Source organism: Leuresthes tenuis, unplaced genomic scaffold (assembly GCF_036924035.1).
Source record: "Leuresthes tenuis unplaced genomic scaffold, fLeuTen1.0.hap1 SCAF_7, whole genome shotgun sequence".
Taxonomy (NCBI): Eukaryota; Metazoa; Chordata; class Actinopteri; order Atheriniformes; family Atherinopsidae; genus Leuresthes; species Leuresthes tenuis.
Genome location: NW_027325361.1, coordinates 9,616,660 through 9,634,234, shown reverse-complemented (window position 1 = coordinate 9,634,234; position 17,575 = coordinate 9,616,660). Strand labels below are relative to the sequence as shown.

Here is a 17,575-nt window from a genome sequence, read left to right as displayed (position 1 = left end):
GCAGAAAACGAAACACCGACATTCTTCTGAGAATTAGAGATGTTTATTGTGTACTAATTTTCATATTCTTTTAGACAACGTAATTCACGGGACAGTTACAAAAACGGTCTTTTATAATAGCATCAAAGGAAATGAATTCTTATAAAAATAAACGGCTTGCAGACAGTTTGTAAAATGGCAACAATGCTCTTCGTAAAAATACAAATGAATGACAAATCAAAAGTGTGTCTAAACAATTTTAACATGTACAGGAGATCTCTTACATATCATATATGAAATGTATTATTACAAAATGATGACAGATTTCATCAAAAACAAATCAAATGACACGTTTGTTGAGGAATGTGCATGATACAAAATATAAAAACTGTGGTTAATTTGACTAATTTGCATAGCTTATGTAGATTTTTGAATGAACACGGAGTAAAAAAAGAAACTAATCACTACAAGTCTTTAGTATGTACAAACACTTAAGAATGTCAAGGACTGCTCGGACAGGCGTTCTGTAAGTTTGTTCCTGGTATGTAGTACAGTATGAGCTGTAATCATTGAGTATGTACAATACAGTAGTGCCACGCTTATCTCATTGGCGAGGTTGTCACCTTATTTTGGTCTCATCACACCGGTCACAATCAGTAAAAACACCATCACCACGGTGGCACCAGTGAGCAGTTTACTGATGGTTACGGTAGTTACAAACACTGGAAAAAATAAAACGTTTACCCGCAAACAATCCCCACGACGGCCTAAAATACTGCTCCACCTCTTACCTGTGAAGACAAAACGAGCAAACGCTCAATGAAAGCACATCATCACGGCTGACTGAAGATCAGATGACTTTCAAACGACCTCTCTCCCACCTCACTCAGTTCTTCAGACGCAGCCGCTGGCTGCAAACACTTGAGCTTAATCTTCAGAGACGTGGGACTGCTTACACTAAAAAAGGCTACAACTGAAGATTCTGCTTTTATTTTCCTCCACAAAAGTGGTGATTATATGTCAGTGATAAGATAATGAAAGAAAACACAAGTCTAGATTATTACTTCTAAGCGCACATGTTCCCTCTGTGGGTGTGTGTGTGTGTGTGTGTGTGTGTGTGCCCGTTAGTATGCTGTCACTTTGGTCTCAGCATGTCACAGTCTTTGCAGTGTGTTGGAGTATCTTGGCCCATATCTGTGAGTTGTTTCAGTGTGAACCAAAGAGCAGAGAGTCAGGACAGAGTGGATCCTTCAGTGGTTCTTGTCGTAGAGCTTCACCATGCGCTTGATGTGGAACAGTTTGTGTCTCAGCCTGCGGCACTCTTTCTTCTTAGACCGGTATTCTGATGTCTGCAGGGCACAAATAGCACGTTTTAAAGCCTTTGCTTCTCAACATTGGGACAATAATAACTACAAGACAGAAAACACAACACAAGGCAGTTTGTAGGGGCTTAGAATCAAAGGATTCTCTTTAGCTCCTCCAACATCTTTAGGATGTTACGACACTTTAAAAAAGAAAAACAGATCTCAGTGTTAGCCCTGCACATGTGCAGCGATACACATGAACTTGTTGTCATGTTGAAGAGACCACAAAGACGCCATGAAATGGCCACAAAAATGTGAAGCGACAACGCTGGAAACCAGTCATGACCTGCGACATCTAACCCTCCCCAACCACTCCGGGGCAGTTTCAGGCTCGGGAATGTGGAAAACAAAGCTCAATGTACCTCAAAATGAGTCTTTTTAGTATTCACAAACTTATCTAAGGTTGTGTTGCTCTGAATAACTGCTAAACATGAAATGTTTGCTCACCTGCTTTAGATCCTTCAGCTGGTTATATTCCTCTGCGACAGCCTGACAGAATGACAAAGTAACATCTGTTATGACTGTGAATCATTCACAAACACGCTCAGTATCAAGGAGTTTTTGTTTTTCTGTTTCTGCATCCATGCACAGCGCCCCTTAATGATCAATGATGGAAAAAACAAGTTGAATCTCTCCTGGGTCGGTAGTCTTTATCTGTCAAAGAACTGAGATAGTCCAGTATTCCCAAAAGCAGGTCAAAGACTTCAGATATGTTAAATGATTTGAGATCTGAATAAATTAATCATTTCTGTGACTCAATAACTGAGAATCAAAGTACTCAAACTTATGTGAAACTCTTAATTTGGTTTCTGCTGTTCCTTAAATGCACATTATCGGCTTAACTTTCTTCAATTATTCAGCACATTTATAACATGAAACCTCTTCAGCTATAGAAGTGACTTTCATTCCTATCAGCTTTCTGTTTCTTTATATATTTTTGGTCTTTATCACAAACGCACAATTTATTCTTGCTCCCACAAGATTGAAAGCTGCTAATTATCGAGAAAACAGAAAATAAATAGTGAGGGATGCTGTAGCCACAGATAACTGGAATACTTCAGTTCAACAAGTGTAACAATCTGAAGCTGCTTCAGCTGCAAGGAGCTGAGCTACAAGAAGACTGTTTCTTTCTATTGTAATACTGAAGGTCAGACAAGGTTCTGACTGAGTTGTTTTGCTGGGAAATAAGAAGAGATACAGTGAAAAGATCAAACCAAAATGTTTAATCTTTCAGTTCTTTCATTTAATCTTGTATTACAGTAAATATTTTGGTTATATCTTCTTAAATGAGGCCTTTTAAGCTGAAGTTGGTACATTATATCCCAACAGTAGTACACACAACAGACATTTGATTAAATGTACAATATCATTTTCATTCCAAGGACATTTTCCAACAAGCTAAAAAGATTAATGTTGACTAGATCTGTCTGTTGCCTAAAAAATTGGGCAAAGACCTACCAAATTAGCTCGCTGATGTATGAAAACATTGTGCTGTTGCTGAAAGTCTGTGTTTGCTTGAAGCTACACTAAAAGTAGGAAGTTGGATGCTTTAGTTGCAGGAACACAAGTCGGCTATGAGGCATCTTCCTAAGAAGGTTGTGCATCATTTGTTAGGCAAATTGTTATTTTCTAATATGCTTTGTTGTCTTCTCTCAATTGCTGCTCCCCCTACTTAGTTGTTTCTAAACCCAGCTGCTGTATGATTAATCACGACAGGAACAGTAAGTTATTCGATTTTTACGAGCAGTGGTGGAGCTCGACTGAGAGACAGAACTGTGGAAATAAGTCTCAGTACAACGGGCAGACTAGGTTTATTCAGGTGGTAAAAAGTCTCCCTGCTGCTCTGTTAGCAGGGTTCTGAGACCCTCCAAACGGAACTAGTCCCTGGGAGAAATTCCTGGAATCAAAACACATTCTTCCAGTTCCTCATGGTATTCCTGATGTGTTTAAATGACCAGGAAAAAAAACAAAAAACAAACCTGATTTATAATTCTCCGATAAACTGTGTTTTTTATCTAGGAGCTGAGTGCTGTACAATGTTTCTCAAACCTGGTATTTAGCGGTGGTTTCGTCCAGTGTGTCCAGCTGCCGGCTGAGTTTGTTCAGCTGATCATTTATGTCGTCCATCTCAGCACAGAGTCGCTTGTACTCCCGGAGGTCAACATCAAACTCCCTCTTATAGTCATGGCGCTGAGCATCGGATGTTATTTCTGGGTATGAGCTGGAGGAGAAGGATGAGGGGAAGGTGTTGGTGCAAAGAGACAACAAAACAGGGACTAACTTATTTCAATCAGCTGCAACAAGGACTTGAAAACAACATCTTCCAATTGCAACAGAGATTATCACTTTTCTGTTTTCTGTACCTTTGTCCCACTTCTCTCATTATGCCTGAGTTCAGTGTGAATTGGCATGCCTCAGAGGATTAACAGGAATACAGACTGACCTTTACTAAGCATGCTGTTTAGGAATCCACTAACTTTTGGCTCTATGTAGCACATAAATATGTTCCGGCTGATTTCTAAATTAAGTTAATGTTACAAAAGCTTGTTTTTCTGAGCTTATAGATATTAAGTCGTGTCAAAGAATGTGGGTCTTGTCCTGAGGGAGCAACAGTATTTGAATATAATCTACATCCTCAGTTGTTGACTAATGATATTTTCATCTCTAATCCAGACAGTGAGTGGCACAGACACTAAAGAGCACCACTCACCACTCCCATTCCTCCATATCAAGTTCATTGCCCGTCTCTCCTCCTGTGGTGTACTCTGTTTCATATTGAGATTCATCCAGTTCAGGGTTGCGTCTGCGTTTCTTGCCCCTGTTGGCAGAGGGTTTGCGACCTCTACCCGTCTCGTCTGAGGGGCTGGAGCTGATTCTCCCACCGTTAGAGAACATTTCAGATGGCCGTCTGGTTGTTCTTTCTGAGTATCTGTGGGACAGCAAAAGAGATGAGAAACACATGTTCCTCGGCTGGAGGGCACGGAGACCCCCTGAAGACAAGATTAAAGCTGTCAGATCTTATTTTTACATTAAAGTTGTTACCCACGGCTGTTTTTTTTTTACCTAGTTACTGGGTTTTGTAAAGGGGTGATTTGGCTAGAGCGTCAGGTGAGAGTGAAAATGTATTTGTAACCATCTTACTGATCTTTTTTGCAAAAATATAGAGTAATATAGAGTAAAGTAAAACACAGACCCCAAATCATACGTTAAAGTTCCGAAAAATGTCTTAAAACAACTGAATGAGCTGGGGGAAAAAAACGTATAGAAAGAAATGAAGTTCCAATCTCATCAAGGGCAAAATAACACAGGGCTTATTAACTGACAGATAACATATGGAGGAAGGTAGACAATTTGAACCAACCACTAACGATTATTGTTGCTGACACCATTCAATCAGACCGGAAACAGGTACAGCTCTTTATTAAGTCATGGGCGAAACACTCAATTTTGTTGGTTTGTAGGGATTTGTGGAGGAATCCAAATCCAATGGCACAGATATTACAATTCTTATAAAAACTGAATTATGTCAACAACAGAGCACACTGCAGGTCTCCAGGCTAACATTCTTCCGCTTATGAGAGGCTCTGTTTACTTTGTGGAAAGGAAATCATTCAAATGTTGTATACTTTGAGCTGATTCAAACCCCAGTTTGTGTAGAATTTATTACTTTGTGTTGTTGACAACTCAGCCAGCAACTGAGGTCATTTTAAGCACATTTCTGGCATGAGACCGACTTGTTTTCCAAGAGTCATTTTGTAAATCTAGGAAGTGTACACGACACAATCTGTCAGTCACAGTCATCTTAAAGACACAAAAACAAACAAAAATAAGGTGCTTAAGAAATGCATTAGTTCAGAAACATGCAGCATATTCTTCTCCCCAGAGAATTCAATGAACGAGGAGGGGAAAAAAAGGGAGAGTTAATCCAACGAAGGCTCAAAGTTCATGCACAGCTCTTGCTTGTGGGCAGGACAATATGTTTTCATGGGCTTTAAAACAGACTAGTGATTAGAACTGCTTGTGGAAGTCACATGTTTGGAAGTTCACTCATGGTGGGCAGTAGTATACTGACCCAGTTTCAATATTTCAAACACCACCTTTCCACACAGTAGGAGAGATTCACAGCTGACAAAACGTACACTTTTTACTCTAAAAAGATGTTTTTTGATGACTAATCTGCAGATCGGGTTAATGTACGCAGAGTTATTTAGTCAAATGTAGTTATCGTGTTTATTGCTGCCATTAACCAACAAAGTGATCTCATCGCCTCAGTTTCACTGTGATCATAAAACATGTGTCTGGACACATCTCCCAAATGCCAAACTTAAGGCAAGGTTAGCCTAATGTCATCTTTTAAATAAGAAATACTAAAGTAGAGGATATGTATTCATGTCCGACAGCTGTACAGTGTTACATTTTTGTGCGGTCACGTCATTTTTAAATCAGAAAACCCTACAAGATGTAAACATCAAAAAGCCCAGAAAATGCCTTGAGAAAACAGGGTCACCTACTGGTTGTCATCCCCATCATAGGAGCTGCTGTCCACCTTGGTGGGAGGGTAGGAGAGGACGCTGTTAGCTGAGGCGTTGAGCAGCCCACCTCCCTTCTCCGACACCAGCAGGGTAGGGGCATCCTGAACACTCTGGTTTTCCTCCACATTGTTCACCTACAGCAGGAAGGAAAAAACACAAAGAATAAGCAGAGCAAATACAAACAAACAACTCTAACAATCACAAAGAACAACCCCCTCTCCTCACAGGCTCATATTTTTTTCAATTGATACCCTGTTAAACAAACCATTTTCCAACTATTTCTACTATTTCCAACTAAGTTGTGGCAGATCCGTTTAAATGTGATCATCTATCTCATCATGAGTCTGAGAAAAGTCCCAAAACTGAGAAGTGAAAAATCAACATGGAAAGGACTAGCTCAAACAATGGCTGTTTGATGAGACACAAAAGTCAGAGAAAAAGTATGTTAATTACGGCTCAGAGTCTGAGTGAGCAGTCAAGCATGAAATTAGACTGCCCTTCGGTAAAATGGAGGTTTTCTGCTTGGTTCACAGTGCTTGAAAAGGTCAAGAAAAAAGGAGATCTACAGGTTAATTACAAAACAAAAAAAACCATCAAAACTAAATAACGGGATAATTAAGGTGCTTCTGATAGTCTTCTACCTAAAATTATGTAACATAGCACTATTATACATTTAAAAAAGGGACAATAACTCCATCTCCGCTTTCCCTTCTTTCTATTGTTCCTTAACTGCGTGAACACCTGGAACGGATCTTCTCTTCCTTTCAGTCCTCATGTAAAAACATTTGGCTTAATCTGTGTTCCAAAGTCCTTCCTGTAAGGTCAAAGAGCCTGAATGGAAGGACTTCTCACAGTGAAACCTTCGTGTTGATCACTTTTCTCTTCAGTAAGACTTGTATCAGTCACTCCATGACCTTCACATGACCTCTACACTAAGCAGTAGTAGCTAAAAGTGAAACAAATCCTAATCTTTCTTGGAAACCTGGCTGGTTAGTCTGGTTAGTCGATCAGTGGACACTGTGCTGTAGTCTGAGGTTTGAAACTTTATAAAACTCACTGCTTTTTGGGGTTACACATGTCAGCATGATTTCCTAATATTTACTTTGCTCATATAGTGTACACACAATATACAGCTCAGATGATTTCATTTGATCTCCCTGTTACCCAAGACAGACTTTATCACTACAGACTGGTTAAACAGAGGTATATGTACTCTTATAATAATCAGAAATTATATGGAAAATTCAGACTGGACTTCCTCTGGCACATGTACTAAAATATCTACAAGTTAGAGATTACACTGGAATATGGCGGGATGTGGGGCTTACTCCCATGGAGGATTTCCAGATAGATATTATGATGCAAGAAAAAGATAATCCAAAAGGTTTTCTATCCTTTGCTTATAACCGACTCATGAGCCTCAAATAAAGCTCCTAATGCAAACGCTAAATGGGAAATGGACTTTATCTATGCTCTGGCAGATTCTGAATGGGAAAGACTTTTAAAGCCTTTCAGTGTTCTTCTTCACTCATCAATACACATTTCTGCATTTAATTTGATACATATGGTAAGATGAGTAGAAACTACTAAGAATATCAAACTAGATGTAAGGCTGAAACTGGGACTTTATCAGTTATATTCTGCACATGTAGATGTTTAAAGGAACACTTGACAGTCAGCTCAGACAGCATTAAAATTACTGAAGGAGTGGAGATCACACCGGGGGATCTGTCGGTCCTAAAGTCGACATGAGTCACCATTTCGCTCCACCAGACTGGCTCTAACCACAAATAAACGTACAATCATTTGCATGAAGAGCGTAAGACCCCCCTCCCGCAGTGCATCTTTGTGGCTTAAAGTGCTTAAATCATATTTACTCTCAGGAAAGATTATGTTTAATCTTAAAAAACAAATGTTACTTTTATATAAATGCTTTGTAATATTTTAACAGAATCTAATGTATTAAAGCTTTTAGGGGAAATTTCAATGAGTGAATTGCTCACAGAAAAAACATCAGTCATTCCCTCAAAAAACAATAATCATGTTGGGTGGAGTGCTTGGGTGGGGGTGGGTGGGGGGGCTGCTGTTCTTTCATTTGCGGGACAATCTTGTTTGAAGCGAGTGGTTCGTGTAAGAATCCCAATAATGCCGCCTCAGTGTGCAGCACAGCAGCAGAGTGTGTAAGCACGGTAAGAATGTCAGCGCTCTGAACCTGCTGAAGCAAAGCCAGGAGGTGAGGGCGGAGACACATGTACAAAGGATCTGAGACGGGGGGGAATGTTGATGGAGAAACAGTAAGTATGAAGAGCGGGTAAAACATGAGGAAAGTGTAGAGAGTCATGATGCAATATGGTAGAAATGAAGGTGATAGAAGAGAAGAGGCACAGAGTTAATAAAAAGGAGATTCGTGTCAACGGTCTGCTGAATAAGTAAAATCCCCGCTTGAATAACTACTCTTGAATGGCTTAGAACCACTTGTCACTGCAGCCAGGAGTATTGTGCCTGTTTGTAGCTTTACAGCAAACTATCCTGAGCAGGAGTGACTGAGAGCTGTAACAGAAAGAAAAAAAGCGAAAAACACTGGAAAGAGAATTAGGAAGACTTCATGAGCCCGTCAATATTTCCCATAGTTGATTTTTTAACAAGCTCTTTAAAGTTAACTGATTGTGGAAATGAGTCAGAGGTAGCTGAAAACTAGAGCTTTAGAAATGTTCTGCTTAATGTTACAAAGATGACAAATACATGACCAATACAAGCAAATTTAAATCAAATGGAGTAAGAAAAATGACAATCCAAGGTTTTCCACAAATTGCTCAGACACTAATGTGGAATAAAGGCATTATTTCTCAAGAGTCAACATATTAACTCACATTCAGTATCCTATTTGTTTACACGATCTGTTGTCCTGTACTAATTTTATATGACTGTTTCAAACCAAATTCATTCTCTGTATGGATCTTTTAATCCATGTCCATGAAACCAGCTCAGGTTGCTTTCTCTCTCCATCTGTGCAGTAATTCATTTGCTGCAGCACACAGACAGAAACCAACTCTGATGACTTCATACTGCAGACACAATGCAGCCCCCCCAACCCTGGCTGAGCTGAATGAAGCCTGTGTGTGTGCGTGAGGTCATCAGAGCAGGCCAGGCCTCCCCGAGCTCCACAACAGAGACGGATCCAATCTCAGATCAGCCTCTGTATGCTTTTAAAGGAACCAAACAAGCCTGATATTTCATTTAGTGTGATGACCATGCATGATCAGGCACCAACAAAAAAAAAAGAAAAGGAAAAGTTGAAGATTAACAGTATGAGGAAAATAAAGACATGTGTTTTGGTTATATTACAGGATATATGACCATCAGATAATGGCCCACTTTGAATGACCTGCTTTTGTAGACAATCAGCAATGTCACAACCTACATCAGAAATATGTTTTTATCTTTAAATCTAAAAAAAAATCTATCAGCATTGATCATGGAATTTTATAAAACTAATCTTTCTTTGAAACTCTGTTGCCTTTATAATCCTTAAACATATTCCGTATGCGTTGTTACAGCAGCTGTTTGCTCGCAGACTGTTTGTGAAGTTCCTAAATGAAGTGGTAGCACTCACCACACAACTATACCTACAATAAGCCTGATGACATCAGTGAGCGTGGCTCCATTATTAGACACTAGTGCTAGTCAGGGGATTTACTCTGCCAGCCATAGGAGACACCTCAGCGGGCATGATGCCATACTCCATGCAATGACACCCTCTTTTCAAAACAAACAGCTCTGTATAATCCAATATAACCACATGCCTGTTTAGTGCTGCTTCTGGTATTTTCCAGTCTTTGAAAAAGATGCACCGTGGCCAACAGCATTGTTGGCATCTTTGATAACTAATTTAATCAAATCATGAGCTTCATTCAACTGCACGCTTAGGGTTAGGGTTAGTTTGGGTTTCTCTCTTAATATTCTAAAGAGATATCTGGTATAAGAGAAACCTAAAATCTTTAAAAACACTTTAAGGAACCATATTCCCCTATTCTAAGTTAACAGGTTAGCTTGGTCAAATCAATAGGTGAATGGGGAACTGATGGGAGAAAGGACATTCAAGAAGTATTGTTTCATTTTAACTTTCTCTTTTTTCACTCACAGTAAGCATCTAAGTTGGTTTGTGCAGTCGACAGTGTTCAGCAGCACACTGGATGTGAACAATGTGTACAGAGAAGGACACTTGTATCATTGCCAAGACTAAGTACTACTGTGAATGCAAGGAAATATTCTAGTGAGCCACATTCCACTTAAATGACTTTTTACAGATAAATTGTACAGATTTTATCTAGTTTACAAAAAGTCTATCTATACTTTTAAAGGTCCTTGTAAATAACTGAATTTTAAACCCTCCAAGCTTGTGTTAATAATTTCATTCACGCAAAAGGCATCATTTGAAATGTGGCAGGTCAAGTGAATAATTTACCCCTATCTTAGGTCTTATATGACTAGCATGTTGTTGACGTTTAAAAACATAAAGCAGGCTCTCTGGAAACCACTTGCCTTCTCACTATCACCTCAGGTGGTTAATGATTATTCAGAGTGAAACCAGGTTGTAGACCAGGGGCATAATATAACTGACTACTATCAGCCATGACCCTGAACAAAGTGACTCAGTAAACATTGTTACCGTAGTGTGACTGTTTCCCAGCTGGATCCTATAAACTGACATATCCGTCAGAAGCTCTTACTGGACTTTCAACTCATAAAGAAAAAACAATGAAAGCAAATGAGGAGTGTAAGTTGGTCGTCAAAATTTTTCTGAACATGTAACAATGTTAAAAAAGATAGCTTAACAAGAAGTATATTAGCCTCAAGAATATCCAAGTCTCAGATTTGCTATTTAGAGCATCTACATCACCGCAATACCTGTCTTTATCCCTCATGACTACCTAAGCAGGGCAATGACGACCTAGCTGCTGACCTCTTTAGTCTGCTACTTTACCTGAGGAGAAGGGTTGGGACATAGCTGGTGGCTGAATCTGTAACCCAGAATAGCCAGTATAGTTCAACGTTTGATAATCTAATCAAATCTCTCTGTGAACATTGTATTCCTTCTCTAACCAGGATTTAAACACTGTATGACGCTGTTCTTTTGACTGGAAACTGTGTATCCACAGCTCAAGGTCAGTTTACGTCAAACTTTAATGTTCTCCCTTCTTTTTAAATCCCATGTAAACACAGTCTTTTTAAAGTGAATTTACAATCCAGCTGTCTCTTACCCATTCCTCCACATCTCTGCCCTCTGAGGCCCTCCCACCAACTAGCGGCGGATCCCAGTAGATATTTGGTTTTCCATAGCGCCAGATCTTCCCTCTTGTTTTCTGTGCAAAGAAAGCAGCAACCCCCAAAGCGATGACGACCAGGAACCCACACATCATGGCAACTCCCTTGTAGAACAAAAAACATGTGGATGAAATCAAGAAAGCTCTCAAGGAGATAAGCTATCTGATAAAGTTGGTTTATCCCGGTACAAAAAGTACAGAGACTCACATGTTGTTACAAAAAACATCACAATTAGGGTCATCAGTGCTTCATGAAACAGATACCTTCAGAAAACAGTAGAGGACTGATGTGTTTGATCTTTTCCCAAAGTTTTAAACTGTTTTCTACACTAATGTTAGAGAACATGACATGTTTTAATAACATGATACTAAAATACATTTACATACATCATTAAAAATAAGAAAAAACATATACTAAACCTGTAATGGATCACTGTCATTATCTATGAAAATATATTGTGGGCTTTGCTGCTCATTCAAATTAGGTCACTAGATCTCGCTGAAGTAATCCTAGAAACCAAAGCAATCCAACTAAATACAAACAAAACATCTATTGGAAGAATTACACACCTCCTGTGGGTCCACAAAGCAGTAATGGTAAAGGTACTGGTTGTATATGGGGAAGCCTCCCACTCCTCCCGCTTGGGAATAGCTGTTCTGATAAAGGCCCTGGCACATCACAAGCATTGGATTGTATATAATATTGGAAGAGCTTTGGGCCATGGGATTCACCCCAACAATGTAGACAATGGTTATGATGCCCTGAAAAAGACACAATATGCATTGACACATTCAGTCATACTCATATAAATATATAGATATGACATCTGTCAGCTGGTGGAGGAGACTATGACTAAGGCAATACTCAGATCCTGTGATGACACAGCGGCAGTCTTATCACATACTAAAAGTGCAAAGGGTACATTACAAGAAGGACACGGCCATCATGTTGGACTGAAATATCTTCAGTGCCCCTCTAGTGTTATCTAATCTGTGTCTAATAATGCTTTGCTGGATCTTAGTAAAGAGCTGCAATCATATACAACTGCTTTAACACAAAGCTACTCTTTAGGACATGAATTTAATTGTAATTTTTTTAGATAATCAAACACTTGGATGAGCTTCTGTATGAGCATAAGTTCTAACCAATTCAAAATGTAGAGTGTTGGGTGGGAGCAAAGTTAAACTCGTCTAATGAATCTGGTATTTGGTGTCTCTAAATTACAGTCATATAAATACCACTCATAACAGAAACAGCCGTTAAGCGTGTTGATTGTGAGTTGAGGTATGAGAAGGAAATCCTCAAATATTTGTGATTCATGTCAGCTGCAACAGTAAAGAAATGCTAACGTAAGTCACTGAAACTCATTCAGTTTGCACGATTAACTCTTTTTGTGAATAATGTGTGACTCAGGTAAAAAGCTAAATTAGGTCATTTAAATTGTGCTGCCAGTTCAACTTATTCTAGCAGCCAGATTATGATAAAGACCATAGCTGTTTTGGCTTACGTTCATAAACAGATCAGATAAGACTAAATATCTTTTTTCAGAGGATGTTTGTGCAAGTTTCTCCCACTATCACAAACATGAACCTTATAAAATTTGGTTTTCGGTGAACACGCAAATGACAAGAAGTTAAAAATAAAGTGAAAACATATGCAGCAGCAACAATGAGCAAGTAATAATGATAAATAATGTCCTCACTCTAGAAGATAGAATACAAGTTATTAAATTGTGGAAACTTGAAGATTTGAAATACACACATTCCATCAAAATCATGCCATCTGATCACAGACCAGCAGCCAAAGAGGAAAGAGCTTTCCTTAAGCACAGTTCTCCGTGATTTCTTTACTGCTTTTACACAACTAATCCACTGTTGGGAAATTATGATACCCTTATACACCCTAAAGAGCCCCATGACTGGTGAAAAGATCAGTCTTACGTAAATATTGGGCATCAGTTGGAATGGTCAACCAACTATTTAGTGTCACATTTCATGACATCGTCTTATTCACCAGATTTATAAAAGATTAGCAGTAGAGTACTAATCTTACCTGCAGGACAGCCATGATGGTGCAGGTTATTAGGAGGGCCAGGAAAAACTTCCTGCTGCGGACTGTGTTGGATTTAGAGAAGCTGAGAATGAAGAAGGCCAGTGATCCTATGAAGTTAATGGCTGCTATGGCGATCATGGCAGTTTTGGCCGAGTACGGAGAAACATATGAGCCTTGGTAGTTTCCGTAGCCACCGTATCCTCCTCCATAACCACCGAACCCTGAGCCATAGCCTCCTCCAATGTATCCACTGCCATAGCCCGCACCAGAACCATAGTAACCCGATCCATATCCGTATTGGATGTCCCACATGAGAGTTGAAGCCACGCAGGCAAATATCGCCACGCACAGCACCAACACCGTAGCCATCATGGCCTTGACGATCCCAGGAGGCGACAGCCATTTGTAGAAGTGCTGCGGTTTCTCCTCAATGTAGTAAGATCCTGGTGGAGGTGGGTATGCATTGTAGTCACTCTGAGGAACGTGGAAGCTGCCCGGCCCATAGCCATTGTTGGATGGAGGGGTGAAAGGAGGACTGTAGACTGGAGGACTGTCGTAATGCTGCTGGTCAAACATCACTCAAAGATGTCCAGAACTGGAAACCAAATCAAAAGGAGTCAGCTAAGAGATCAGTCAAAGAAGAAGAGCAGTCCAACACTGTTTTTCAGCAGAACTGATATGCCTAATGCTATGTGCAGAGATATGGGAAAGCAAGGCGTGACCATCTTTGGTAATGAAGCCAAGTTACAGGACGGTGTAAATATTTTACCGTTTCTAAGGGGAGTGACTTATGAGGGTAAAGCTCAGGCCTGTTTGGGCAATTTTCACTTTCTCTGATGTTAAGTAAATTATGTGTCACTGAAACTTAAATATTCATTACTTAAATCATAAAAAACTGGATCGTACACCTGATTTGATATGTTGACAGAAGTAAGAGATATTAAAAGAATGCATTTATCTTTGAGTCAGAGTGTGTGGAGATGTTGGTACCAGGACAGGGAGAGACCAACAATACTTGCCTTTTTAGCCTCTTTACAGGCTGTAGGAGTCTCTGTCTCTCACCCACACAATGAAAAGACTTTGAACATTTCACATCCTCCCCATTTAACTGAAAAAATGTGTTTTCTGCTACAAATCTTACGTAGATACCCAAGGCGACCGTGTAAACAATTTAACAATGTCCATTCTGCTACACTGAGCTCTACAGGGAGTGGGTGGCCTACATGTCTGACTGGAGTAACATAAACAACAGGACATGGTTACAGTAGAAGACAGAAAAATGCTTTTTTTTTTCTATCTGAAAAAAGCTTTTTATGTTATTTCTCATTTTGCTCTACATTTGATATGGAAACTCTGCTGAGTTCAATGTGCTCTTACATATGCAACAGACAACAGCATATGATGTTGTATAACATTTGAGGGATTCATTCATCATAATTCACTTTCATGTGTTCGTACTATTTCTTGTTGAATCAGAATGGCTTCTGATTTCAGTCCACAGACAAAGAAATTAATCTGAAAAGAGTTGCTTGGTTATTGAAATATATTGGATAAGCATCATCAGCCCAAGCATTTCAAATGAGACCACTGGATGTGCTAAAGACATTGAATATCATTTAGTTTGGGACTTACCCAAGTTGCTATGTACCAATATATCAATATCTAAGATCTTTGCAAAGTGCTGTCTCACTGAGCTTATTGGCACCAGTTCTGGCTCTAACTACGAAACCACTCGTGCATCTAAATCTTGTCCTCATTCTGACATCTTTGCAGGACTGTGTAGAAGACAAAAAACACAATAACCGTCCATTCAGACATTTAGACATTCGGACAGAGATACAGTCGTTGGCGCTGTGCACAGCTTAATAACTCTTCTTTCTTTATAGGACTTGGGCACACACAGGAGAGGAGGCCTCGCCTCAGAGCCTCCATCCCAGACACCTTCCCATTATACCCTGCTCTGCCCTCCCAACCATCTCCTCCATAACTTCTTGCCTTTGTTTTGGAGGAGGAGGAGCAAAAGTCAAGGCTTCTCGTCACGGGAACAGTGTTGCTATGGAGCCAGGAATACTAAAAAAAGAAAGAAAGAAAATTGGGGCTCTGTCCAGGGAGGATCAAACAAGGGCTCCTCTGTGCTTCTCCTGAGAGGAGTTATGTGGATGGTGTGTGCTGTGCACAACCGTGTCAGGTGACCCTTATTATTGATCAAGAGTCTGTCTGTCCTGTAAGAGGCTGGGTTTTAGCTCATTTCCTGCTACAGTGTTTGATCATATGGATAACTAGCAGGAAGTAATCTAAGGCTTAAGATCATTTAGAGTAATGAAACTCAACCCTAAAAGACCTTGAACACTGTTCAAAGCAAATTAGTTTCAGTCAAAGACTCACATTGACAGGAAGGTGTGTTTGCATCTCACACAGCCATTGTTATTGACTTATTGCTTTGCAGATATTATCATTACTTTCATTATTCCAGACAAATGCCTCTGGGGGGAGGAGCTCTTTAAGTGTACAGTAACAGGAAACTTCTTAAGAACAGTTCAATAGCAATGACAGTGGTAATAGTAGCGTGTAAATCTGGCTCACACGTCTGCTTTTCAGGCTGGACAGAAAGCACAGAGTCAACTACAGGTCAGGTCAGACACCCACCAGTTGCTGGCTGAGCTTCACTGCAACACAGAGAGTCTATCATCTGCTGCTTATAATGGAATTTCAGTTCTACAGTCACATGTCTTATATCTGTCAAAAACAATTAGGCCTCTGCCCAATGTAGGCTGAGACCCACTGACATATACCCCAGCAGTCAGCCAAGACATCCTGCCCTAAGACACCACGCTGTAAGATGTTCCCAAGCATGAAGATGTGCATTGAACAGCAACAACGTTTATTCTAAGTACGCTTCTTTGGAAACAGTAAGTGTTGATCCAACTTCCTGGGTATTTTTGGGGACCTATGTAAGGCTATTAAACTTTCAAAATGAGTCAACAAGCGGGTGAAATTGAAGCAGATTAAGTAGCAGATCCTACATTTAAGACAACATTCAGTTACTTGATTCATTTATTAATTTAGTTAAGTGAGACTACCATATAAGAAACACCTATCAACACAGTAATATACTATAGCTTCAACAAAAACTGCACATTATACCATTTTTAATGTTGCAGCAGTATTGGACTGCGCTACTTTTAAACCAGATGTGATCAATAAATTCCTACCTGGGTGTATTTAATCATTACAGTAGCTTTTAGTGGCATCACATCTTAAAATGATGATTTCCACTGTAGTTTTATATTGCTACTCTGTGTTTTTCTTACTATATATAAACTTTAGATTGAAGTCATACTTATGGCAGTACTTTCATGTTTATTAGGTTTTCATTTACATAAAAAAAAAAAGCTTTAAAAACTTTAGAAAAAAATCAGGTAATCTTTGGTGATAGTGAGCAATGTGACTGATTTTTGTTGATGGGGCTCCACTTTTGTACTCCATAACCAAGAAGTGTTCATATAAACTTGATTTATAGCATTTCCAACCCAATTCAGACTTCTTTCTGCATCTTTCTTCACACCTGCAGATTTATGATGCACATCGTCTCTTTGTGATCGATAACAAACAGTAAAGTTGGCTCAGAAATGTTGTTTACCAACTTGTCTCATTTCACTGCGGCTCTACCTGTCGAGGTTACAAATCAACCGTCAACTTACCGTTATATGTACCGTTTGCTGGGATAGCAGAGACTATAAAACGTCGTCAAAAATACAAATCCAAGTAATGCTAAATAGTCTGTCAGTTTAAAAACAAAGTTTGGTGTAAAAATCACCTTAATTCACCTTGCGGTTTACTTACCTGAGACCCACAGGAAGGGAGTACTTGACCAGGGTCCGTTCGTACTTCTTGTTAAAACTCTCTTTCCAGCCAAAGTTTGGTTCAGTTTGTGAGATATACAAGTCTGTTAGAAAATTAGCGTGTTTCTGGAATAACGTTAAGGCGAATCTCTCAATATTAAAACAATTTTCTCCGTTTTAAGCGCCTGGCCCGGACAGAGACAACGGTCCACCAACTGCCTCTGAACAAGTGCTTTGTCCCGCCTGTCCGCGGTGATGTGACCGGACAGCACCGCCGCGTTTCAACCGCTAGAGGTCGGCCTTTCTGCTTTATATAGTAAATATATACTAAAATAAATCAGCCACTCTTGGAAATAAGTGTCTCAGATCTAATTGATTAAAAATGTTCAACACAAATCAAAGCCAAAGACAAACAATTAGCCATATAAATCGTCTTCCGCCTGAAAACTGGTGATGAAAGAAGTTTAATTTCCATCACCGA

The 17,575-nt window shown here is 39.6% G+C and overlaps 1 protein-coding gene across 2 annotated transcripts; it reads right to left on the bottom strand.

Moving 5' to 3' along the window:
• Positions 1–43: 43 nt before the first annotated feature.
• LOC140311701 (occludin) lies at positions 44–17,332 on the bottom strand. Of its 2 annotated transcripts, none has more exons than XM_072389177.1 (9): positions 17,070–17,332; positions 13,253–13,847; positions 11,770–11,961; positions 11,137–11,304; positions 5,855–6,009; positions 4,054–4,272; positions 3,393–3,564; positions 1,791–1,832; positions 44–1,328 (listed from the first exon to the last, which is right to left on the bottom strand). In XM_072389177.1, exons 2-9 carry the CDS (start codon positions 13,826–13,828, stop codon positions 1,230–1,232), a joined length of 1,623 nt encoding a protein of 540 aa, XP_072245278.1. In that variant the 5' UTR covers positions 13,829–13,847; positions 17,070–17,332; the 3' UTR covers positions 44–1,229. The 2 variants fall into 2 exon arrangements, with proteins under 2 accessions (XP_072245278.1, XP_072245277.1); XM_072389176.1 differs by having other exon boundaries at positions 17,096–17,332.
• Between the last annotated feature and the right edge of the window lie 243 nt (positions 17,333–17,575).

Excerpts from the sequence above, each read along its gene's own strand:
- LOC140311701 (XM_072389177.1), bottom strand. The coding sequence starts at position 13,828 with ATGTTTGACCAGCAGCATTACGACAGTCCTCCAGTCTACAGTCCTCCT. Across the intron at positions 11,962-13,252 it reads CCATCATGGCTGTCCTGCAG|GGCATCATAACCATTGTCTA; the intron begins GTAAGATTAGTA and ends TGTCTTTTTCAG. Across the intron at positions 11,305-11,769 it reads GCTTTGTGGACCCACAGGAG|GGAGTTGCCATGATGTGTGG; the intron begins GTGTGTAATTCT and ends TTGTTCTACAAG.